Raw genomic sequence first — 23981 nt, forward strand, 5'->3', positions numbered from 1 at the left:
GCAAAGCTTCATTAGTGGCTGCCCCCACTTGGTTACCACCACGGCAGGCACCATGCCTAGCGCCTGCCCCACGGAGCGTGTTGGTTCCTGTACTTGAATAATAAATTCAAACTCAACGTCACTGCTAAAAGGAAACTTGCTCTCCCTCATACTGCAATTCTACTTATTTTTACATTGTGCCACGTATCCAATTCTTACAAACACGTCTCGCTTGAGTCCTCACCCCCGAACTGAATCCTCTCAACAACTGCAACCAGGAAGAGCGCAGAGAAAGAGACAAATCGCTTCAGCTACAAAACCAACAGGCGCATACGATGGCGACGCTGGGCTTGGACGACGACGAGCTCAAGTCGGTTGAGCAGACACTGGCTCGGTTGGCGCAGCTCTCGAGCAGCATACAAAGCTTAAAGATGGATATTCTCAAGAGCAATCCGCTTCCTCACCCGTATGCTTGGTCCCCCACGTTGCGCAATACCTGGCAGCTCTAACGGTTTCACTCTGGTGCAGCTCCTCATTACAAGCCTCGGCTCAGATCCTCCAGCGCAACCTCCAGACGGTATTAGATAACCTGAGCGAGAACGCAGAGCTCTTCTCGCGCATCGCCGTGCATCCATCGACAAATTATCCCGGACGAACACAAGAAGGCGTCTTGACCCAGCTGCTGCGGAAGAAGCTAGAGCCAGATGTGGAGGAGCTCGTTTCACAGGGACGCGAGACGGCACGCCTAGCTACGCCTGAGGGCATTGCGGAGCTACAGAGCATATGGGACGAGCTGCGGGAATGGACACATGACAGGATTGCTAAATACGTCAGAGAAGAGGCCGGCGATGTCTACACCAAAGAAGAGAGGGAGATGGGCGTCGATAAGGTGCGCACAGGACTGAGAAAAGGTCTGGACGAAGAAAGCGACGAAGAAGACGACGAAGACGAAGACGAGGATGAGGATAATGATGACGCCATGGACGCGACGAATGATCAAGCAAAATCGGCGGCAGTGGGTAGGGGACCTGAGCCAGAAACTCTGCTTTGGTTTGCGGCGCGAGGAGATTTCGACGTGCCGCGGAATGTTGAATATGAGAGAAAATCTGGGGGGAAAAGGGGATATGAAGGAGTGAATATACCGCCAGGCTCGTCTTAGGCTGACGACCTCGACGGCTTGCTTTCCAATGTTGCTGAGTGCCTTGCTTCTTTAACAAGCTCAGACGACGAATCAAACGATCACCCATAATACTGGAGGTTATGGAAGTTATCTTGCTATGGCAATCATGGCGACGGCGATCCGGTATTGGTGTTAGATTTGTACGTGTCTTTTTTCTTTCCCTTTTTCTATTAGTGCGAGCGGTTGCTGGAGTTCCACGGACACGGTCAAGTCATAGCGTCCGGTCCCTGAATAATATGTCATCGAAGGTGTTCAAGCACAGGGATAAGGCTTGCAGAATGCAGCTACGAAGCACAGCATTGGCCCTATGAGATGAAGGCGGCAACGTTGCCCCGGAATTACACATTAATTTGTTTATTTCCTTTTATTTCGAGCCCATGACGTATCGAGATCAACCGAGGCGATCGAAGCGAGCGAATGTCAGACGACATCGCAGGGTTGGGTTGATCCTCTGGTTGGAGCGATAAGGATGATGGTCAATCAGAGCGCGCATTGGGATGCAAGGGAGCCCGAAATGGTCGGATGTGACAGCTTCGGGCCAGCTGAGGAGCTGCATGTGTAATCGTGACGTTCCCCGCAAAGACTTTAAACTTCCCCTCCATCCCGAGGCGAATTGATCCTCTAGTGCTCTTCTCATTTCTGATTTCTTGAACCTTGTGTGCCATGAGCTCATCGCTGAGAGCGGAATCCCACTTGTCAAAGCTCTAAAAGCCAATTACTTCTTAATATCTTGACCAATAGGCCCAGCAGTAAGCCGCCACAGCTCCGGCTAGTGACAAGATATAAGATCAGCCAGCTGACCGTCCACCTAGTGCTCACATTGCTGCCATGTTGTATAACGCATATTGGTATGTTGTTTATTTCCCCCTCATCCTTCAGTCTTACTCTCCATTATCTATGGGGTGGGAGGAGGCTTCTTAAGTAAGACCAATTAAGGCCTTCTCCTCGGAAAGAGGGAGAGAGGGCTGCAAAGAGGACGAGACGAAAAATTTACTTAAACCCACGCCTCATGCCATTCTACCTCTTTCCATCGCCATGACTTTCAATTTTTTAAACGGGCTGCAATTTTCTATGGATATAAACGTACAGGATACTCATGCGATTCATCTAGTCATGGCGGGGGCGGAGTATGAGTACTGTCCATTCATGTTTTGGTACCCGCCTGCGGTGTGCTATTACAAGCGGTTCGGGCCTGGAATTGATGAAGACGACACTAATGCGGCCGTGGCAACAGACGGGAAGGATATCCAGCCATACGCCGCTGGTGAGGGAAACGACACAAATGCCGTCAACGGGGCAAACTCGTCGCGCTTCTTATCTCTGCCGGCAGAGGTGCGGCTGAGGATCTACTACTGGGCTTACAGGATGAGTCCGATCCAGCCCAAGGAGCTGGCGGCGGGATATCCGATCCCGATGCTGTGCCGCTACGTGTTACATCCGCTGGACCCTGATCTCGAACAACAGATAGAGCTAGAGATTGAAAACGAGCAGACCATTATAGATCTCGCGAAGGAGTCCAAGTGCTCAGACGATGGCGCGCAAAAGGAAGGCAGTGAGCAGAAAGAAGGTGGCGGGCAGAAGTGGGAAAAGATGAGGGCGGAGCAGGACAAGAAGAAGCTCATCAAAGACAGGCTGAAGGAGAGAATGCGGGAGCTCAACATGACGACGCCGGGCTTGCTCAGCTCGGACCGGCCGCTGGCAGGGATGCCGGCGAGCTTACTTTGTACCTGCCGGCAGGTCTACTTTGAGGCGCGGGAGATTCCGTTTGCCAACAACGAATTTGTCTTCCTCAACTGGTTCTCCTCGGGACTCAATGCTGCAGCGGCCGTGACCAAGTCGCAGCGGCCGTGGCAGCGCCTGGCCATGCGGTACGCGCGGCTGGAGCTCATGGCCGAGGACCTGGCTCGGAAGGCGGCCCTGAGCAAGTGGGCGGAGCTGTGCGGCCCCGGACCGTCCGCATCGTGGACTCGGGGCCTCCGGGGCCTACGGTTGAAAATTGTGGGCCAGGTCGGCAGGAGGAGCGAGGAGGCGAAAGACGACGACGAGTTTGTTGACGGGCTGGAGGAGGTGGGTGGTGCCAAGCGATGGGTGGAAGAAGGGCGGCTGGCGGAAATGGAGAATCTGGAGAGATTGGAGATTGAGATTATCAAGAACTCGTGGGGGACTATGGAAAAGATGGCGTGGTGTGCGGCTGTTGAAGAGGCTTTGAGGGAGAAGGGATCTAAGGCGATGGTTGTGAGCATGGGCAGGATCCTGTGATCTGCTTGTTTGGTTTCCTATATACAGACACTCGTATTTCTCATATCGGTATGAACATGTGGGGGGGAGTTTAACTGGCGTTTTGGGTCTGTTGCTCATTCTTAATAATATCAATCTTTGTGATTCATCTGTATGTCTGTGTAAAGGCGTCTTCGGGTTCGGCCTCGGCTTCGGTTCCACTAAGGCTGCAGAATGTCGTATAGCCTTGGGTTATTGTCTTTAAAGGATTGGAAATACGCTCCATCAGGTGCCCGCTGAATTCAGGCATCGTGCCAATGGAACTTGGCGCAGCTAGTACCGGACATTTGTGATTGTTTATTCGGACCGCCGAGGCATGGAGCGGACTTTAGCCCCCGTGGTGGCTGTATGCCGGACGGACGAGCTTGTTTATTGCGCAACTGGTTGGCTGGCGAGCACAAGACAACATACAAAAGTAAAGTAGCATGAAACTATTTGTTACATGCCTCTTGTTCTAAGTTGTTTTAATTGTTACATCGGATAACGTAAGGATTCGCTAGTGGTGTCCGCGGAGAGAAGAGCGGACCGGTTATCGGAGGAATATAGGAAACGGGGTTTTTACGAATTGCTTTGAAGGGAATGATGGCTTTGTATTTGGCCGAAAAAACAATTGTTTTGGCATTTGCGGTGTAGTTGAATGTGAGTTGTTGATGCCATGGCTTGCCGTGAGTAGCCGCTTACAAGCTGTGATAGAAACTGAACGGTTAGGAAAAGATACAGAAACAGACGAGATATTGAGCTATAGACATGTGAATAGTGGGGATTACAAAGCAGCTTATCGCCTCATTAATAATAGTTACGATTAATGTAATTCAGTGCAAGAAGAAAAGAAAGGGCAGGACAGAACGAGAGCTGAACAGAGCGTGCATGGAGCTGAAGTAGTTGAGAGGCCGTATTCACTATTCCCCCCACCTTCGTGGAGGAGCTCTTTAGAAAACGCGCCCTTTTTTAAAAAGTGGCTTTCAGGTCGGCCTCGGGCTGCAATGATGAGTCACTCACCTCGGCTTAAAAAGAAGAAACAAAAAAAAGAGGTGTGTACTATATTCGTACCTATCATATCAGGAGGATAGACAAACAAAAGGGCAGATTGGTAAGAATGGAAACGATCAAATGGCTTATATAGGCGAATAAGCGTATTTGCATTTGCCGAGATGCGGTTGCGGGCCCCGTTTCGACGTCTCTAGCTCCGGCCGGATAAGGAAGCAAAAGGCGATGCGAATGTCCGAATGGATGGCTTTTTTGGCTGGCTCGTTCGATTACTGCCTATTCCGTGTCTAGCTGAACGGTCTTCGTTTTGAATGCGAGGACCGGCGACTGACATCCTTGCCCGTTTTTGGTGACTCTTTTGACTAGTATGCGGATTTGTGAAGGGATTACTCCGAGTCTGTGTGTTGTTTCTGATGAGTAATTAAAAAATAGAGAGGAAATAGATAAAATAAGAATAAAAATAAAAATTGAATAGATCGGATTAATTGTATTGCTGTAAATGTGCCTTACACAAGACTAACGTCGATCGAACTGGGCTCTGTTTTGATTACCACATTAGCACACCCGATGATGCATAGCCTAATTCTGGGCACATGCAATTGCGGTTCAGACAGCCGACGTCGCTGACGTTTTTTTACTTCTTCGATCTTAAAAGTACTACGAAACTTCATTTGATGCGTCTTTCGCCTTGACAAGACGACGGTATATGTTGGGTTTTGAACGACATAGAGGCTCTTGAATCCATTGGGTTCGACTTTACAACATCCTGACATCCAACCTACCTAGTATTGGCGATCACTCAGAAACCGGAAATCCTGTCGTCACGTACTTAACTCAATCGAAACCACTGGCCCCCATTATAGCAAAACAACAACACAAATCTCTCTACTTCTTTTTTACTCTCCTCTTCTTTTCCGATTCCTTCCACCATGAACGCGCGGTGTCAGTGCGGCGCAGTGACGTTCAAGACGCCGCTGCCCGAGCCCCTGGCGCTGTATATATGCCATTGCTCCGAGTGCAGAAAACAGACGGGCTCGGCGTTTGGCACTTCGGCCATATTTCCGCATTTCAGGCTACCGGAGACGGAAGACCTGAGCTGCTATGCGTATGTTTTGTCCCAAGGGTGGAAAAGAGTTGTTTAGTTGATGGGACGTGGGCGAGAGTTAAGGACGAAGAATGAAAGAAACGGATGGAGGTTTTGATGCTAATGGGGACTTTTTCGAGTTTAGGCGACCGACGGCATCAGGGCAGACACTCTACTGGTACGAAATCATCCCATGACTTGATAAAAATCGACGAACTTCGACGACTGATGGAACTTTCTACAGCTACTTCTGTCGCAGCTGCGGAACACGACTCATCCACATGACACCGGTATGCTCTCTTCAACCATCGTCAACAACTTCATCCCCCCTCCAAAGCTAACACTGAACTCTCTCCGGCACAAGTCAAAAAACGTGCTCTCCGTCAAAGGCGGCTGCATCGAGGGCCTTGACTGGACAAAGGCAATCCACATCTGGACCAAGAGTGCCATGGTGCCCATTCCTGAGGGCTCCGAGGCGCATTCCGAGGCGTCTAGCAGCCCCGAGTTTAGTCAGAGCCAGGAGCTCTTGGATTGAACAAATCTCTGGTTTTACACTACTTTTTCATTTTCATTTTTTCTTTTCTTAATTTTGATTTGGTATCTTACATTGATTTACTCGGGGAGGAAGGGATGGAAATGCATATGGGATCTTTATGGTGAGAACTAGATGATGCTATGCTGACGGTGATGTAATGTGGCGTCACGATGGTCTTTTGTTCTTTTGTTCTTTTTAACGATCCAAATCATCCAGAAAACGAGGGAATGATTACTTTCCATGGTACTTTTCATGCTTGGTGGTTCACCAGCATAAAGCCATTGCTACGGGCCGAGGGGGGTTTGCTAGTGCGTGGATGAGCACATTCGCATGGAGCGAACATATACACATAACGCACACATATATATACCAAGGGAGTTTTTGATTTAAACATATCATTCATCATAATAGAAAAATTACTATATCAGCTTCTCATCGCCGCTCTGTGGAGTACTGCTTTGGTCATCTCCTCCAGGTCCAACATCGCCCTCGTCCGCAGCTTCTCCATGTTGACTCATATCAGAGTGCTTCTTTGGGTCAAATACAAACATGGGAAATTCGAGAAAGATGGTTCTCTTCAAGATTATCTGCATCTTCTCGTACAGCTGCGGAGGGAATGGGATGAGGATGCTGGTACGATCTAACCAGCGCTTATAGGCATGCCAATTGTTGTCGCTTTCATATCGTGCCTTTGCCTTTGGACATTCCGAGAGCGGTATCCCAGAAACGAACAAGAGGAGAAATGTAAGGAAGATTGGACCTAGGATGGTGGCATAAAGGGCTTTATAGGCTTGGCCGTGGACGAAGCCATCTGCTGCTGATGACACGGCAATCATATAAATGGCTGGATTGAGTCAGTCAGGATCTTTTTTCTCTTTTTTTTTTTTCCGAGTATACGGTAACAAGAAGAGTTGATATTACCAAAATGGACGAGGGTTTCCCCAAAGTAATTAGGATGCCGCGAAACAGCAAACAAGCCTCCGTCACAGACAGCTTTGCCATCGTGCGTGCTCCGAAAGCGATACTTTTACGCATCGCTCACCGTCTCGATTCCCAGACCGATGGAATACATGACCACTCCCGCAATATCCCTCCCCGTCCCAAACCGATGATGTGGATAGCGCGTCACGGCCGGCGAGTTGAGCACCGTGACTGGCAGCGAGACGGTCCAGACCCAGAGCATCTGGAAGACCCAGAAGCCGAAGAAGGGGAAGAACTTTTGGCGCATCTCGTCGAAGAGGTCATCTTTGCCTGTTTTGAGGATGCGGAAGAGGAGGAATGTGGTGAGGCGGATGGCCCAGGCGATGAAGAGGAGGGTGGTGACGAGTTGGCGGGCTTGGGGGTGGTGACTATGGCGAGGATGATGAAGTTGGAGCCGCGGGCGAAGTCTGAGTGAGGTGAAGTATTTGGGGTGTTAGTTTAAGGGAGATGTGAGGTTTTGGTGATGGTTATAGTTATGGAGGCGAACCAGTGAGTTTGTCAAAGTTGCAGGTGTAGGCGATGGCGAAGAAGAAGAGCTGGTAGCCGACGGTGATGAGGGCGGTGATGACGAGGTGGTAGTCGTCTAATACATGAGTGGCTGGCATTTCATATAAATCGTCAAAAATATTGATATCAATTATTGAGTATTAAATATGAACAAAAGTCCAGATGAAGTTTGTCATTGTGGAATATTACTAAAGGTTGGCTATATAGAATGGCTAGCGGGAGTCCGGTTTGTTGCCTCTCGATAGGCGCAGATGGATCATTTTGCCAGCATCGAGAGCGTGTCATTGGAGGTTGACCAAATGCGAATTTGAAATATCAGAGTACTGAAGTACAAGTACCCAACTTGCATGGTTCTCCAACTCAAATTCAAGCTGTTGGCAGGTGCGGAGCACCTTGCTCCTGACAGCTCTTGATGTAAGGAAAGCACATCGGCACAGGAAATACACAGATCCGGAAAATATTCATATTGACATCAATTGATCTTTTCCCATCCACGTTCTCCATACTCTCTACTAGATTCATCTTTATTCCGACTTCATCATATTTCACCACATCTCCTTCGCCTATCCAGCATGAATCCGATCAATTTGTTTCAAGATTGCTTCCTCATGCGTGCATACGCGACCATGCCGCCCTGACGAACTCGGCCTAGATCAACCCGGTCATTTCACCCATTTCCCGCAGACCCTCTCTCGTCTCGACCCAATTCGACAAAATGCTTCACCCACGATGTTAAATAACCATCACCAAATCAGATCTGATAACTTTAGACGCCGTTTGACGACCCCACATCCCTTGGGAGCCTCTTCACTCGCTCGCCCTTTGGCCCTGCATCGCATGATTTTCAAGACGCTAAACATCCAAAACCGTCTTCACATCCTTGCGCTTTAATCAACCTGACATCAAAATCACCAGATTCTGTCCACGGGAATCTACAGTCACATCTAGCCCGACCATTGACGAGCTCGAGAAATGTCCGGTCCCAAAATTAGGCCAGCGGCTTGCCATAGTGTCCTGGCCCAGCCCCACTATCGCGAGCCAGCTCCCAGACAGGAGGCGTCTGAACCATGTCTCAGATCCAGGTCCCTAACCCGGCAAATGCTAGTAGTCGCTGTATGGGGTAACGCCTACCGACCAAGACTCCCAGTCTAAACCGCTACGGCCGCGCCGCCGCTGTTTGAGCTCCGTCTTGGATTCTCAGCAATGGTGTCTTGGCAATGCTCCAAACATTGCCATGTTTCGAGCATGGCCGGAGAAATGAAGGGGAACTCGTCAACAGGGCGGTTGTTTCTTCCAATGGCCGGGTGCCTTGTGCTGGCTGAGCTGACGACAGCCGGCTCGGTTCTCTCTACCCTCGTACCGGGCTCTTCCCTTTTCTTCTTTTCCCGGGACTGTTCTTCTCGTGTGTTGCATCATCTTCACTTCTTTTCTTCGTCGTTGAACCATCGTCCGCTTGGTCGGTGGCGATTTCTTTCGCCCTCACTTTTGGGTTTACAGGCCTGGCGCCGCCTTTTATTCAACCGTTGCCGTTCGCTCTTTAATTCTGCTTCTACCGCTTCGACGTGTTTGATTGCGATTGATTTGGCATCGGTCATTGTTTTATTTCGATATCCAGCTGGCTGACAAAAAAAATCTTCGTTTTTTGCTTTTCTTCAGCGGTTTCATCTCATCTCTTCGAGTTGTGAAAACAGCTGTTGTAGTCATTCATTCTGGCCTCTTTTGGTGTTCTTTTTCACAATTCTTTTTATTTGGAGTCAAATAATTACCATCTTTCTTGGTATTTACGATGAGGTCTGCAATCCTTTATGCCCTGCTTGCCTCTTCTGCAGCTCAGGTATGCCTTTATCATGCAAAGGATTACTAAATAGTCCAGTAACTTACAACTTTTAGGGTGCCGTTTTGAACCGAGATGCAAATGGCAATCTAGCACGACGTGACGGCTTCTTGGATCAGCTGGGACAACTTCTCGGCCTTGGAAATGGAAATGGGGGTGCCGCCGTAACTACGATTACCACCACTGTCATTCCTGGAGCTACTCAAGTGGTCGAGAACCCGGTCCCAACAGCAGTCACAGATGCGCCTCCAGCTCCTCCTCCAGTCGTCCCGGCGACAACGAATCCTGACGGCAATGGAGTGGGCGTCACTGTGATTCCAGCAACGACAAATGCCAACGGCAACGGCGTTGGTGTCACCACGATTCCAATTCCCTCGTCTTTGCTGCCGACGACAACGTTTGTTCTGGGTGAGTAACGTAGATGCTTGGTTTAACGGCTATGGAAAGGGAGCCCTTGAGACTAACATGTACGATAGAACCTCCGCCAGCTGCATCGGCACCCCCTCCAGCAGCTCCTCCTCCTCCCCCTCCGGCAAATACTGCTACGGACGTCCCTCCAGCGGTGACTGCCCCTCCAGCAGCACCCCCGCCACCTCCTCCAGCAACAACTGCTCCTGGAGTTCCGCCGGCTGAGACTGTCCCTCCTCCTCCGCCTCCGCCGCCTCCAGCGACCACGGCTCCTCCTGCTGCCAGCCCTCCACCGGCCGATGTTCCACCTCCTCCAGCTACGAGCGCTGCTCCTCCCCCACCACCGCCTCCTCCTCCGCCTCCCCCCGCGGAAAGCTCTACAACAGCTCCACCTCCTCCCGCTACCACAAGTGTGCCTCCGCCTCCGCCTTCGTCTTCTACAACCACGGATATCGCGAATGTGACACCTTCTCCCATTTTCAGCACGCTACCTTTGTCAACCTCGGCAGCAGGCGCTTCCTCGGCAGCATCGTCAACCTCCGCCGAGACCTCGAGCACAAGTGAAGCTACTGTATCATCAGCGACATCGACATCTGCGGCCGCAACGACAACCTCTCAGGCTTCATCAGTATCGACAAGTGCCTCGTCCACAGATTCCTCGTCATCGGCTGCCTCAACACCTGTTACAGTCTCCAGTTCCGTCATCAAGCCCCCTGCGAGCACAACCGTTAGCACGTCGACGACATCTTCAGCTACAACTTCAACGACTTCAACAAGTGCAGCTACTTCCGAGACGACAACCAGCCCCGCGAGCTCGTCTGCCCCTGAAACTTCGGCTCCCCCTGCGAGCTCACCTGCTCCCGAGACTTCAGCTACGCCTACTACTACGCCTGCAGCCGCGCCTACTCCCGTTGTTCCCGCTGCGCCAGCCAACACTCTCGTCCTCGGAAATCTTGCTTCCAACGCTCCCGCGGCAGACGGACAGCCGGCTCCCCCCGTGTTCCCTATTGCAACGCCGACCGCACCTGCAGCTTTCTCTGCGCCGCCCCCCGATCTTCAGGGATACGAACTTAGCAGCGCGTTGAACTTGGGTGCTCTGGTGGCCATCCAAACTGTGGGCACGCCATCAGTGGCAGCTGCCGCAGCGCCCACGCTGATCATTGGACAGTGAACTCCGGGGGATTGAAGAAAACAGACGTGTAGTGTAATGCAGTTAATTTTGGGGGTGCAACGGAGTTTGGAGAATTTAGAGAGAATATGATATACCATTTGTAGTCACAGTTTGCTTTCAAAATAAAATGACATGTATGTTTATATGAGTAATACATCATTCAGCTACTGCCTTTGTAAGATGAAACAAGACATTGCTCTATTCCTTTGATCCGGGGGTATCATGGCTCTCGTAGCCCTTGATGGCTACTTTGCGCGCCTCTAGCACGATTTCTGTGGATGTCTACAGTGTCTCAACCTCAATTCTTCAACGCCAATAGTATATATCATGACACCTTTTTTTCAGATGCGGCTGCCCTTGCCGCCAGTTTCATCTTTTTCGCTTCTCGCTTGCTGATGGGCTGGGCATCTTCGCCGCCATTTTTGCGCTTCTGATTCTTCCTCTTGCCAGGCTGCTCCGCCGCCGAGGACTGGTCGTCGGTCTGATCGCCTTCAACGGCATCCTTCTTGATCACCTGGACGATGTTGATGACGCCCCTAAACCCGTCCCTCTTCATGCCCTCGTTGACGACGACGCTCCGCGGTATCGTTCTTAGCCCTTCCATGGCCTTTTCACTCTGCAGGCCCCATACGTTGAAGAGGTTGACAATGTCGGCGGGGGCTCGTAGGCCGAAAGCGGATTTCGCCTCGCTGCTGATGATGATGCCGCGGCCGCGGGTGGCCCTGATGAGGTTTGTGGCGTTGGAGATGAAGTTTGCGCGGCCGCGGGGGTCGGCGGCGAGGAGGGCCTGGGAGTAGCAGATTTCGAAGCGGACGCCCCTGGAGACGGCGGCCATGCAGGGCTTCGGGCGGAAGTAGAAGGGGAAGTGCTGGGCCATGTCGAGGGAGATGATGGGGATGTCGAGGGTGAGGCAGGCGTTCTGGAAGGCCTTTTCAGTGAGTGGGCGGATGGCGAGGAGGTCGTAGACGGAGACGAGGGAGGGGAGGCGGTAGTTTGAGGCTGCTGGATCGGCGAGGGGGAGGGTGGCGCGGTGGAGGACGTGGGGGAGCTTGTTGTTGTTGGAGTCTGAGGATGAAGATGATGGGAGAGCTGGAAAGGGCGTTGTGGGATTTGCTGGAAAGGGCAGCTCGAGGGTGTGGTTGAGGGCGACGGTGGCGAAGCCCAGAGAGTGGGCGGTTGTGAGGGTTTGGAGGAGGCGGTCGGTGGGCGTGGCCGGGGACCAGGCGATGTTGAGGTCGTAGAGCATGGTGGTGGTTGAGGTTGAGGTTGTCGCCTCTCTTTTAGCTGGGCATCACGGACTGGAGGTTGTTGCTATTGGCGATGTATTGGTGGGGGTACAAGTGTCGGGTTGTTGATGGGGTGTTTTTTGAGGAGATTCCGGGTTTAATTGATGGATAGTAGAGTTGTTGCCGGCTGTGTGAGGCGAGGCGCAAGAGGACGAAATTTTGTTGTTTTGTTCATGGAGCTTTTCGAATCACAGGCTGCAAGAAATTAATTCTTAGCGGACGTTGGTTGTGGTGGGGTCGGCAGTGTAAGGTACTGGGGGCGCTAGGCCATATCGAGACAGTCGCTGCATGTGCTCCCAAATCTCTGGGTCATTGTCATTCCTTGAGCTTTCTGGAAGAGACAGAGAGACGTTGTGTAGCTAGACAAGGGAGACTTGAGAGTTTAGAAACATAAACAAACAAATATAGGTATCTATTCCAGTGTGCCTTGATCTCTCCTTAAAACCACAATTTCTTTGTATCTTTTGCTATAACTTGTACAGATCAAGCCTTGAGTGATGATGCAACAGGTACCTTCGCAAAGGCACAGTACGGACTTTAAACAGCTTCTTAGCTTGAAAGACAAAACGCCTCCCTCTATCGTGGGGTAAAGGGAAAGAGGATAGCATCATCGCCGACATTTGCGCCTGCCAAAAACACACACACATAAACGCCCGCCAAGAATTAGCTTGGCGCATACGTACTCCCTCCCCTCCACATTCGCTCTCCGCTTCTTTTCTTCGATTTACACAGCCTCAACTCTTTTCTTCTAATCATCATACCATCTTATCTCGTGTCTTTTCTCTTTCTATTTTCTTTTTCTTCTTCTTCTCTTGGCCCTTTTCATGAGTGAGAACTTGCATAGTATAACATAGTGCAACATTTAAAACCACAACAACCATGGTCTTCTTCTTCTTCGTCTGCGGCCAGTACACCTTCCGGTCCGAAGTCAAGGGCTACGAGGGCGTCATCTGCCAGTGCCACAACTGTGGCAACATGTCTGGCCGTGTCATCAAGAGCCGCCCATTCTTCACCTTTTGCTTCGTTGTAAGTCAGCGCATAATTCCATCTGATGGCCAATCTCATCTTTGGAGCCGGCTTCTTCACTCTAAGCTACGATGGCTGACGTGCAAACGCTATTATAGCCCATCATACCCTTCACCATATCTGGCTTCGTTGAAGTCGTCTGCCACATATGCAACTTCAAACAGCCGCTGAAAAATCGTCCTGATGCCGTCTCTATGCAAAACGGCGGCAACCCCGGAGCTGGGCCTTATCCCCCGCCGGCAAATCCAGGATGGGGTCAGCAACAGTACCAGGGTCAGCCTCCAGCGAGGTATGGCTAGTCGCAGCGACGATGCTGCTGTTGACAGCCTCCAAGCGCTCGTGCAGAGTTCTATCATGATCGGCACACAATGAGACATGTATACACTCTCTGTATGGGCGCAGCCACGACAAGGACCAGGTCGGGACTTCACCGAGTCGTCGCTTCAGGCGCTCAACCACGACCCCTCCATCCAGCCAATGGCAACTCAGATTTACTCCTCTTCAGTCCAATTCCGTCGCCGCAACTTCATAGATACCACCGGCAGCTCATTCTCACAGCCTGTAGTGGCAAGAATGACAGTAAGGCCAGTCATTCGCTACAAGAAATGTGTCTGGAACTTGGCCGAGACTGCAACCCCCATCTAGCCCGCGTCATGGCATACACATGTCAATCTCCACAAACAACAAATCGAGCGGGACGCCTGCATGGCACGTAGGCGGCGAAGAGTCCAAAAGAATGATGAAGGGCTTAATGAACTATTTCAAAGTATATCCGCATCAACTCGTTATCATATTGCAAAAAGATACCCGGCGGACCGCATGATATTTATTCCATATATCTTCATGGAGCTTTAATTTTGTTGCTCTACCTATTTACCTGATGGATTGAGATAGTTTGTTGCATGATTTTTTATATTAATTTACCATTGATATTTCGTAGGAAACCAACTATTAGTATTAAATTGCCCATGTATGTTGTGGTATATCTTTTAAATCGCTAAAACCAAAGCATCTTATAGACTCTGCCTCTCATCATTTCACTCAAGAGCCCGATGGTACAGATCCACTTCCACCGCTCATCTTCAAGCTTTCTTCAATGGCTCTCCTCAGCTCTTCATCATCATCCTCACCATCGTTTGTCGCTTCGGGTACTTCTTTACTCTTCCCTTTAGCCAGCTGCTGTTTCCTAAACTCTTCTTCAGCGAGGCTTTGCTTCTTGACATATTCCATCACAATCTCTTCCTCTGTCCTCTCGTTTCGTGCCCTCTCCATCTCATCTTTAGATGCCTCAATAGCTCTCCGGAAATGCTCATCCTCATCCTCATCTTGTTCTTGGGGTGGCGAAGTGCGTGGTGGAAGAGTAGGAGCCACCTTGCGAGATTCTTCAATGGCCCGTTGCAAATCGGCATCCTCGTCGCTCGTCGGAGTCAACACCGAGCCACTGCTACGAGGTTCGCCACCATGAGTTGGTATGGCGGTATCCACGGCGTCGAGCTCCTGGGCACCAGACCCTGATGGTATAGGGAAGTCGCCCACATGTCCTATCATGCTTTCGCGAATGGCCTGCTCGATTAGGTCCTGGTATTCTTCGTCCGTAATCTTATACTCCTCATCCGCGAAAATGTCATGGTGCTTGCTATCCATGGCCAAGCGAATGGGGTCTGGCAGAGAACCCTGTTGTCGCATAGCTTTGACGCTCTCACGAATAGCTGCTTCAATCATGGCGTCTTCCTCTGCATCTCCACGCGAAGTCTCCAAGACCGAAGCTCGAATGGCTGCCTCGTATTCTGTATCAACAGCAGAGGTAGCGTCTACATTTCTCGGGGCGGGGGAGGAAGAACGCCTATTTCTGCGGCCCGAGTTCTGTCGTGACGGTGATTGCGACAGAGCAGCGACCAGTTGACGTCGTCCTTCTTGGGGAGAAAAGCGCCATGAGCTCGATTCGCTTCTGGATCCGACCCGAGAAGCATCATCTGGTTCCTGGCTACTTGTACTTTTTTGGTAAAGGGCTCTCAGATCAGCATCATGTTTCCATCGATAAAGGATATCGGCCTTTTCTCCTTCCGATGCATTCTGCATATCTCGTTCTCCTTGGACAACCCTCGAGGTGATGATGTAATTCTGCACGCTCCTCGATAGAAATTTGTTAAGCTCAGCATAGGCGCCTTGCATCACGTATGCTGGGAGACCCCAAAATCCTGATACGTGTCGTTAGTACATCCCAAAGAGATTAGATGAATACACATATCACTCACCTGCCGCGGGCTTTGCGATGAGCCCTCCGATGCCCTTCCCGACGCCTTTGATCAGCCCAGCAGCACCTTGTTTCTGTGCCCCTCTCATTGGCTGCGTTACTAGCCCCGAGATTCCATCATAAAGGCCGAATCCAAATTCTTTACCTGCGACCCGTACGCCACTGTTAAAGTCTGTGACCTTTTCAACAGCTCGAACAGTATCGTCATTGTACAGTCGTGGAATGTTCCTAAACCCTTTTGCGAGACCGAGACAAAAGTTCATGGGAGATTTGACTCCTGTAGTCACGATGCGCCCAACATTCTTGCTCGTTCCGACTGCAGCCTCCATCGTTGCAGCTGCAGAAAGCGCCCTTCGGCGAGATGACGACCGACTTCCTCCTGGGCTACCGGCGGTGGGAGACCTAGTTCGACTGACTTCAGTGGGTAATGAGGGAGACTGTACAAGCAGTGCTGCAGAGTTTGGGTCGCCTGCAGTGTCTGCAATGCTGGCAGTTGTAGGTGTTATTCTACCGGAGCGCCCTTTGATTGAGTTGGACCTTGATTCTGGGTCGCTCTCATCACCACTAGCTTGACTGGCAGCATCGCAACGTTCCCTAGCTTTCCTCGGGCTTTTAAATATATCCAAAGGCATGTCCACTATAGCCATGCCTATGTCACTAATATCGGTCACTAGAGATGTTGCGCCCGCGGTGATGGGGTCAGGAGGCTGATCTTCTGTATTATACTCGTACGGGCGGTATCTGAATGGTCAGTAAACATCAGATAGAAGGTGGTGGGCTGAATGTTCATCTTACAGTTTCAGGTCTGAGTATTTGAGGAGACGCCGTTCGACGAGAACGGCGGCAACCAGAGGACTGAGCCGCACCTTTGTCTTCTTCAGGCGCCATGCTGCGGCTCGACTAGGAGCCACCGAACAGCGAAGCGAATCTATATCGATGTGATTATGAAAGCTTCGGCTTCCAGTTTCCGCACCATTCTCCTCTCGAATCTTGCGGCCAAGCGCTTGAGCTTGATCTTGTGTCTCTTGCCGAAGACAGAACTTGATCGCTTCGGCAAGCTTCTCAGCAGTCAAGGTTTTGTGAGGGATTGGATCAGGTCCAGCCTTGGCCCTCGAAATCATGGCTCCCCAAAATGGCTGGTCACCAAAGAACGGAACGACAATGGTGGGTTTGCCGGCTTTGATGCCAGCTGCGGTCGTTCCAGCGCCGCCGTGATGGACAACACAAGAGACTCTTTCAAAAAGCCAGTCGTGGGGGACGTTTCCGAGCATGAATACACCATCAGGCAGTCCTACCGCATCAACTCCCAGGCCTCCCCATCCCTTGGAAACTAGAGCGCGTACGCCAGCCAGGTGGATAGCGTCCAATATTAGTCTCGTCATAGCATTTGGATCATCCACCACAATGGAACCAAAACCGATATACACCGGAGGAGGCCCAGCCTCTAAAAAGGCAGCAAGGTCCGGCTCCGGCGTATATGAAGATGCAAGATTCAAAAAGTAAAAGCCCGCAACATCGATGTGTGGGCCCCAATCATTTGGCTTCGGGATCAAGGCCGGGGACCTAAAGGCATGTGGTCAGAAGAGCAGGCGATAAACATAAGCAATCAATTCGTCAGTATACATACCAACAATAAGTATAAGAAATCTTGAGTCTGTTGAGAAGGCCTGGGGCCCAGATGAGTGATAGAGGAGGGAGATCCAGCGCATTTTCTCGGAAGCGGTTGATGACATCTCCCAGTCCCTGCCATGTCATCATTTCAACAAGCGTGTAAGTCAGGTAGTTAGTGAGGACATCATCGGCATTTGAAGATTGAATATTAGCCAGTGGATGAGGAAACGCTCGTGTAGGCGACCAAGGCATTCTAGTCAACATGTTAGTCGTGTACTCTGTGTGTGCAGGACATGAGAGAGGATTCTCACGTAAACATCATGTGTAAAGGTATTCCAAGCTTCTCTGCGACGTGAATGTGAGCAAAACTAGGCGGGTTTGCAATGATTGCGTCAGCCACGAACGGCTCATGGTTCGGGTCTCCAGGCATGCCCGCGGATGGATCCCAGGGCTCAAGTCTCCTATGCGGTTCGGGCGGCGGTCCCAATCCATCTCCTGCTTCAATACAAGACCTCCAGCACCCAAGCATCATCTCCTGAACACCTCTACGGCGCTTGCTAATCTCGCCGCTCTTCAAAGCATCTAAGCCAGGCATGAGACCTGGATGCTTCACCATGAAAGCCATGAGTTCGGCAGGGTCACCCCCTATGCTGAAGAACTCGAGGCCATTCTCTTCGACAAAGGTCTTGAAAGTTGCATGCGTTGCGATACGGATTCGGTGGCCGTACGTTTCCTTAAGGACCTTTCCGAGGGCAACGAACGGCTGGACGTCGCCACGCGATCCAACGATTTGGATGACAACATTGAGTCGTGGGGGAGCTTCCTTGCCAGGCTCACCTGTGAGACTCGGTAGTGTGTACACCGGCGGTAGTGATGGTTGGGCATCAACCTGGCTGGCGATGCTTGGTGCAAGAAGCTCTGCGAGTCTCTTGTTCTTGGTGTTGATGCTAATGTTAATTCTCCCGTCGCCTAAAATCTCATTGTTAGAAAGAAAGCTCCCCTCTATCAATTGAAAGAACGCCAATAACCCCTCGCTCATCGCGGTGCGTGTGGAGGGGCAAGAGAGCGTGATAGCTAGAGCTCACCTGTTACCTCCGCCCCGGCCTCGAATCCCGTCCGTGAGAACTGAAGCTGGTCATGATGGCTTCCATATGCTGGAGGCGCATCGGGAGGCACGTCGAGCGTAGGAAGAACAAAGCCATCCGTCACCATGGCCTCTGAGGCGGGCGGGGGTCTAGACGAGGGCGGCCGTCTGCCTTTACTCCGCTCGATCTCTGGGGACACCATGGCTGAAAAAGAGTCGTCGAGGGAGAATTAATGCAGTATTTCCTGTCCAGCTAGAGCTGATGTCGTGGAGGAGAAATCAGAGAGCCCGAAGAGCGCCTGGTTGAGGGCACAAGCTGGGGGCGAATAAAGTCACCTGCAGATATACGACAGCATCGTTGACCAAGACTGTTGAGCGACCTTAGTGTATTGGCGTGCGCAGATTGTCACAGATTGCAAAGACACGTAACGGTAGCACAAGGACAAAACTGAGCTGCCCAACTGGCTGAAGACTTGATTTTCAAATGTTGGGCGATGACGTGTGGCTTTTTATTCGAGAGGCCGCAGCTAGAATTCGCCTGCGATTGATATCATCGAGCCCGAACTGGCACTGGCACACCCCCTGTTTATGAGCAACAATACGGCCAGCTCCTTGTCCGCAGCTGTGTCAGTGCTATGCCTAGCGAACACTAGCTCGATTGCGCCCACTAACGAGAAGTCGCACAGGCGAAAGCTAGCGGCTGTGATTAGCTATTGGATAGCAGTCCGGGCGGGCAAAGTAAATCCAAGATACAGCGCGTGATATGGAATCTTGCATTCCAACCTTGCCTGCATCTGGCAATATGATTGATTGATAATTGTGAATTGCAGCAGACGCAGGTTTGCTTGTGTATGATAAGACATGCTTAGCTAAGAGAGCTGTTCACTTCTACTGCAGAGATTCTTTTAAGCATGGTTGGATTGATTGAATACCTCGTTATGGAGCCCGGGAAGCTCCTAAGGCGCAGAGCTGTCGTAACGCAAGGCACAAGGCACACACAGGCTACTGGTTGCTAAATTCGTCTCAACACAACGGCTTTTACGTCCCATTCTGGTTCAATATGATCAGGGTGAATTTCTCACAGCCACGCAACGGAGCCCTGAGAATAAGTTCCGGCACAAATCGCCACTAGTTAGGGAGAGAAGGCCATCGAAATCGTGCCGAAATAGCAGCGCAACAGCTCATGCGCTTGATTGATTCCTAGTTAGGCATATTGTGGTCTCTGTCCGCGTAACGGATATCATGCTACAGCCGGGGTGAAATCCAACCTGACAAATCACAAAAAACCCAACAAACAAACTCTCTTGTCATCTCAAGAATAGAAAAAGGCAATCTTAATAGAAAAAAACCGCATAAGAAATTGGAAATAACCGTTTTGCTCATATAATACAAAATATCATGGTCGCTCAGACTCCATGGTGATTAGGGGCCAGGTCATTGTATCCGCCAAATCCATACATCCACTTGTGTATTGAAGCCTTTTTGTTTTTTTGGCATCAAACCTCACATCAGCTAGATTTGGTCTTCATAACCTGCGCCGTTGCCGTCGCGGAACCGTTTCGCCCTTATACCATCCGTCGTGTCTCTCTCCCTCGCATCACTTCAGTCACCATATAACGTGTTTAGCTCGAAAACTTGCGGCTGATCTTGGCAATGACTTTGAGTTCTAGAGTCAGTATATGCTGCGTCTTTAAGCGTTGGAGAGGAATTGACTCACTATGCAGAGCAACAACGGAGAAGATGAAAACCAGGGACAGGACAAGAACAACAACAGGGTCGACCTTCAGTCCGGGAGATTCGTCGGTGTAAAGTCCTAGAAGCGGTTTTTGTTAGCGATATACACAATTCCCAGTTTGAGCCAAGTATGTAGCTCCATCTGGGGGATAGCGTACTCAGCATGGTGCTGCTGGAGCCGCCAGCGCCAGCGGCCCGTGTGCTGCTTGGCCTGGCATTGGCAAGCTTCTCCTTCTGATCAGCGGCAGCACGTCGACGGATCGCAGTTCGAGGTCCGCCGGGAGGAGTGGGAGAGGAAGGTCGGCTGATGCTGGAACCGCTGGCCGCGGCGGGGCCATTGGCGGGTGAAGAGGGACGAGAAGACTGCGTATATTAGCTTGGGCACTCCATCAATGCTTGCGAATCCAATCTATTGCCGCCGGGCGCGAAGCCATAGTCATGCAAAGCGCATAACTCATCGGTCTTGTGACGCGATGCCAGCGCCGCAATCGACTTCCAACCGATGAATCAAAGCAAGTACAGAGTTGGTGGGAGTAAGGCGCGCATACCATTGTGAAGGAGTGTGTTTTGGGTATTAGAAAGACTGTGACGGAATCGACCGAGAATCACTGCAGGACTCTTGGGACGAATTGACAGAGTATGAAGAAGATGTACTTTAATAGAAAGGTTGGAGTTGGCGCGGCCAGCTGGTGAAATTGTGGCCCCAGCAGCCAGAGTTAAGGCCACATTCACAGAAATGCAACAGCGGCGGCCGAACATTTCTCCGTTACGTTACCCCAGAAAACACTCACCCACCACTTTAGCGCGCGCAGTCTATCGAATTCCATTCCAGCATTTGGATGTTTGTATTATGGAGACTTATAAGGTAAGGTACAGACAATACACGAAATATGAAGCAGACAGATGCGCTTGCAGACCAGCTGAAAGCCCGACAAAAAGAAAGTAAAAAGAATCAAAAATACAAGTACACTGCAGGCAGCCGTGGCATTCAATCAGCAATAAAAAAAAAGAAAGAAAGAAAAATGAAGCAAAAGCCGGACAACCTATCGCCAAGTAGCCAAATAAACCCAACGCAACGCTCCCCGATCAACATACATTCTGAGTATCTCACATTGATTCATTACTAAGGCCATAGAGGCTCGGGGTATTTTTACAATTTGGGGGAGACTATGTATAACGGAGGCCCTCAGCAACCTCCAAAACCTTCGCTAATCATGTTCGCCTCCATCTCAACAGACTCCGCATCACTCGCTGCCATCCTTCAAACCCTGCTTGCAGGCTCGCTGCGTGGTATGTGTATAGTTCAAAAACAATGCAAGACAGCAAAAAAAAAAACAAAGATGAAGAAGAAGAGAAAAAAAAAACACAAAGGGAATCACAGAAAGAGGGCGAAGAAAAAAAGAAGAAGAGGGAAGAAGTAAAAAGAGAAGATAGAGACAGAGAGAGAGAGACAGAGAGAGAGAGAGAAAGGTGCCAAGCTTGCCAGAGAAAAATTACAGCACAAACAGCCCAGATATTGCCAACAGTCTGTTTAAACACGCTCGATATAGGAGACGTATCCACAGGAAGCCCACCGCGGGCTCCAATTCCCATTGCCCACGTAGTGAAGATCCGAGAATTGACCCCTAATCTATAGGAAAGAATGACCTGCTCTTATCCCAAGACGATGTTTCGAGCCTCCTCCCCTTTTTGGTTTTGATTTCTTGGAGCGTTTCCGTCTTTCTTGTTCTTCAAGTCGTTTAGATGCGATTGCGGCGTCAGTTGGAAGATCTTTCTGGTCAACTCAAACCCCTAGCCGACTTTTCACCCCTTGCTCGGTCTTTTGTTGACTGAGAATAAAAAAGGAAAATTTCCGCAGGCTGAGGAGCTGCGTTCCATAGATCAAGGCTGATTATATAAGATTAGACTGTACATCTACACCCGGAAACGAAGAGATTTCAACCAAACGCCTCCCGCTATGACGGCAATGCTGCAGATCGGGCTGTTGAATTTTTGCTGAAAAGGGAAAATAAAAGAGACTGAAGGAAATTTTTGGTGTGTGGTATCTCAGAGAGTGACATCAAGAACCAGGCTGACGTCGGCAACGTTGGGGCCAGCGAGGTCTTCAAGGACGGGTATAAGGTCGAGCAGCTCGTTGTCATGCGCGTCGGAAAACCAGCTGCTGATTGGAACAGCGTGCTGGGGGTGGAATATGTAGGAGGTTGGCGAGTTGTCGATGATGATGGTGTCCTTCAAATCTCGCCCAACTTGTGAAAGGTCCTTGACATAGTTTCCTTGGTGGTTGTAGCAGCTCTCTCGGAATAGACGATGATGAACAACATTGTGTATATCTAATTGGTCTAGCAGAGGATCGCCATACTGTTCACACACGTATACGTTAGCACAGTCATTTTCCACTGAAGAAGCTCTGCTTACCTTTGAGACTGATGCCGTAAAGACCACTACTTCGTAAAGTTCTCCAACTCTCTTCATAAACTCGTCTACACCAGGTCGCTTAATGACATACACGTTATGATAATTGCCTTCAATTTCAACCGGTATTGTGAAGTCCGCTTGATGAAGAATCTGGCACTTTGGTTAGCTTTCCGATTCTTTCTTCTTCTAGTATTAACCGGCTCGAAATTGGAGAACAAACCTTGAATGAACTGTGGACCAAGGTTTCATCGAGGTCCAAAACTAGACATTTTCTTCCTTTGAGTTCAGGGGTAATGGGGGGTAATAGCCATTTTTGAGGCTCTGGTGCTGAAGGGCCCTCATCTGTGAGAGGAAGCGCCGTAGTCACTAGGGGACTTGGGCCAGGGCCAGGCGGAGGAGGAGGGAGCGCGACTTCGTGAGCCTCTTGTCGTACTACCTCAGGCTGCACTTCATGGGCCTCTTCCACCGCAGGCACATCTCGCATCTCCACGTCGTCAACTACCTCTTCAATTTCTCGAACCTCCTCGTTCGGTTCAGGCAGAGGGCTCGGAGGGTCGACTGTAACGGCGGGGGCGACATGTTTCGCTTCCTGGGTCGTTTGTTCCTCCAACTTGGTCTGGTCCTGAGCGCTGCTCGACGAGATACCATGGTCCTTGCCCTGGGGTGCGGTGGTTGCCGGAACGGGGGGCTTTTCGTTGCTCTGCTTCGCCGGCGTCTGGTCTTGAGGCGTGTGTGTTCTTGACTTGGCTGTTGTCGGTCGAGGGGGCAATTTATCCAGTTTGTGAATCCCCTGAGGCGAGTCGACGGCGTTCGCCGAGTCGGGCACGACGCAGCATCCTAACAGAGCCAGGAACCCACTGCTCTTCTTCCTCTTTCGTTTCTGCTCGCTTGCGGACGGAGAGCTGGGCTGGGAAATGTCGGCTGTGCGAGCAGGTTCAGCCTCGCCACTGGAGCTGCCGTTTCGCTGTCTATCCAAAAAGCTGCCCTTGGATTCTCTGGACCTGCTGCCGATACTGCTTCGTGGATCGGTGATGGTAGCCCCGCTCAAGCCAGTCGTAGTCGGCGAAGATTGGTTCCGCTGCTGAGATGACGATCGCGACGGCACCTTGAGGAGCCCTCGGCCCTTACTGGAGCTCTCCCCATCCTCCGGCAACAGCATATCCTTCTCCTTGCCGGACCCGGAACTAAGCGGGATATTGTCCTGCTTAAAGTCGACGACCGCGGTCGTTGCCACGGCTGTTTCGGACATTGTGAATTGTCGCTATGTTGAGCCAGTCAGCTTTTTTCCCCCGTTCAACAAAGAAGCAAGACGCGACGTCACAGTGCGTCTGAAGATATAAGCTTAGTCGGAAGCTTCCAAGCTCGGTTGGGCTGCAACCAAAATGCGATGCTGGTCGGTATGGCCGGGCGACGGTATTGGGAAGGCATCGCGGATGAACAACGCCAAAGCACTCGCTCCCCGTCATTAAAAACACATGCCTCCCAACCGGGCAACAAAGAGGCTCCCCATGAACAAATTGTGGACAGGACGAAGTAAAATTGCGCGCGGCTTTAGCGCAGCTGCTAAATGCATCTTGCACGTACCTCAAAAACACTCAGACAGCTGAGCTGGCTTGAATTTCCAAGCT

The 23981-nt window shown here is 50.8% G+C and overlaps 10 protein-coding genes across 10 annotated transcripts; 5 read left to right on the top strand and 5 right to left on the bottom strand.

Annotated features, from left to right (window-relative positions):
• Positions 1 to 314: 314 nt before the first annotated feature.
• Positions 315 to 1138, top strand: T069G_03339 (mediator of RNA polymerase II transcription complex subunit 8 domain-containing protein; the record flags this gene model as incomplete). The annotated part of the gene is made up of 2 exons (XM_056170549.1): positions 315 to 445; positions 508 to 1138. The coding sequence occupies 2 exons, from the start codon at positions 315 to 317 to the stop codon at positions 1136 to 1138; spliced, it is 762 nt and encodes a 253-aa protein (XP_056031441.1).
• A 1134-nt stretch (positions 1139 to 2272) lies between these two features.
• Positions 2273 to 3418, top strand: T069G_03340 (uncharacterized protein; the record flags this gene model as incomplete). Its single annotated transcript, XM_056170550.1, has 1 exon — positions 2273 to 3418. One exon carries the CDS (start codon positions 2273 to 2275, stop codon positions 3416 to 3418), a length of 1146 nt encoding a protein of 381 aa, XP_056031442.1.
• Positions 3419 to 5352: 1934 nt separating this feature from the next.
• On the top strand, positions 5353 to 6042 carry T069G_03341 (glutathione-dependent formaldehyde-activating enzyme domain-containing protein; the record flags this gene model as incomplete). The annotated part of the gene is made up of 4 exons (XM_056170551.1): positions 5353 to 5528; positions 5653 to 5685; positions 5752 to 5797; positions 5872 to 6042. 4 exons carry the CDS (start codon positions 5353 to 5355, stop codon positions 6040 to 6042), a joined length of 426 nt encoding a protein of 141 aa, XP_056031443.1.
• A 419-nt stretch (positions 6043 to 6461) lies between these two features.
• Positions 6462 to 7628, bottom strand: T069G_03342 (uncharacterized protein; the record flags this gene model as incomplete). The annotated part of the gene is made up of 5 exons (XM_056170552.1): positions 6462 to 6886; positions 6964 to 7035; positions 7102 to 7258; positions 7393 to 7430; positions 7511 to 7628. 5 exons carry the CDS (start codon positions 7626 to 7628, stop codon positions 6462 to 6464), a joined length of 810 nt encoding a protein of 269 aa, XP_056031444.1.
• Positions 7629 to 9316: 1688 nt separating this feature from the next.
• T069G_03343 (uncharacterized protein) lies at positions 9317 to 10943 on the top strand (the record flags this gene model as incomplete). The annotated part of the gene is made up of 3 exons (XM_056170553.1): positions 9317 to 9364; positions 9421 to 9772; positions 9841 to 10943. The coding sequence occupies 3 exons, from the start codon at positions 9317 to 9319 to the stop codon at positions 10941 to 10943; spliced, it is 1503 nt and encodes a 500-aa protein (XP_056031445.1).
• A 325-nt stretch (positions 10944 to 11268) lies between these two features.
• T069G_03344 (RNase P subunit p30 domain-containing protein) lies at positions 11269 to 12189 on the bottom strand (the record flags this gene model as incomplete). The annotated part of the gene is made up of 1 exon (XM_056170554.1): positions 11269 to 12189. The coding sequence occupies one exon, from the start codon at positions 12187 to 12189 to the stop codon at positions 11269 to 11271; it is 921 nt and encodes a 306-aa protein (XP_056031446.1).
• Positions 12190 to 13108: 919 nt separating this feature from the next.
• T069G_03345 (uncharacterized protein) lies at positions 13109 to 13900 on the top strand (the record flags this gene model as incomplete). Its single annotated transcript, XM_056170555.1, has 3 exons — positions 13109 to 13255; positions 13354 to 13494; positions 13658 to 13900. 3 exons carry the CDS (start codon positions 13109 to 13111, stop codon positions 13898 to 13900), a joined length of 531 nt encoding a protein of 176 aa, XP_056031447.1.
• Positions 13901 to 14296: 396 nt separating this feature from the next.
• T069G_03346 (uncharacterized protein) lies at positions 14297 to 18407 on the bottom strand (the record flags this gene model as incomplete). The annotated part of the gene is made up of 8 exons (XM_056170556.1): positions 14297 to 15118; positions 15215 to 15453; positions 15511 to 16250; positions 16305 to 17072; positions 17137 to 17373; positions 17432 to 17581; positions 17633 to 18089; positions 18206 to 18407. 8 exons carry the CDS (start codon positions 18405 to 18407, stop codon positions 14297 to 14299), a joined length of 3615 nt encoding a protein of 1204 aa, XP_056031448.1.
• Positions 18408 to 19826: 1419 nt separating this feature from the next.
• On the bottom strand, positions 19827 to 20489 carry T069G_03347 (sec61beta family domain-containing protein; the record flags this gene model as incomplete). The annotated part of the gene is made up of 4 exons (XM_056170557.1): positions 19827 to 19861; positions 19922 to 20017; positions 20097 to 20301; positions 20487 to 20489. The coding sequence occupies 4 exons, from the start codon at positions 20487 to 20489 to the stop codon at positions 19827 to 19829; spliced, it is 339 nt and encodes a 112-aa protein (XP_056031449.1).
• A 1495-nt stretch (positions 20490 to 21984) lies between these two features.
• Positions 21985 to 23602, bottom strand: T069G_03348 (NLI interacting factor-like phosphatase domain-containing protein; the record flags this gene model as incomplete). The annotated part of the gene is made up of 3 exons (XM_056170558.1): positions 21985 to 22296; positions 22354 to 22503; positions 22574 to 23602. The coding sequence occupies 3 exons, from the start codon at positions 23600 to 23602 to the stop codon at positions 21985 to 21987; spliced, it is 1491 nt and encodes a 496-aa protein (XP_056031450.1).
• Positions 23603 to 23981: the final 379 nt, after the last annotated feature.

The sequence above is a fragment of the Trichoderma breve genome, chromosome 2 (genome assembly GCF_028502605.1).
Source record: "Trichoderma breve strain T069 chromosome 2, whole genome shotgun sequence".
NCBI classification, from domain to species: Eukaryota; Fungi; Ascomycota; class Sordariomycetes; order Hypocreales; family Hypocreaceae; genus Trichoderma; species Trichoderma breve.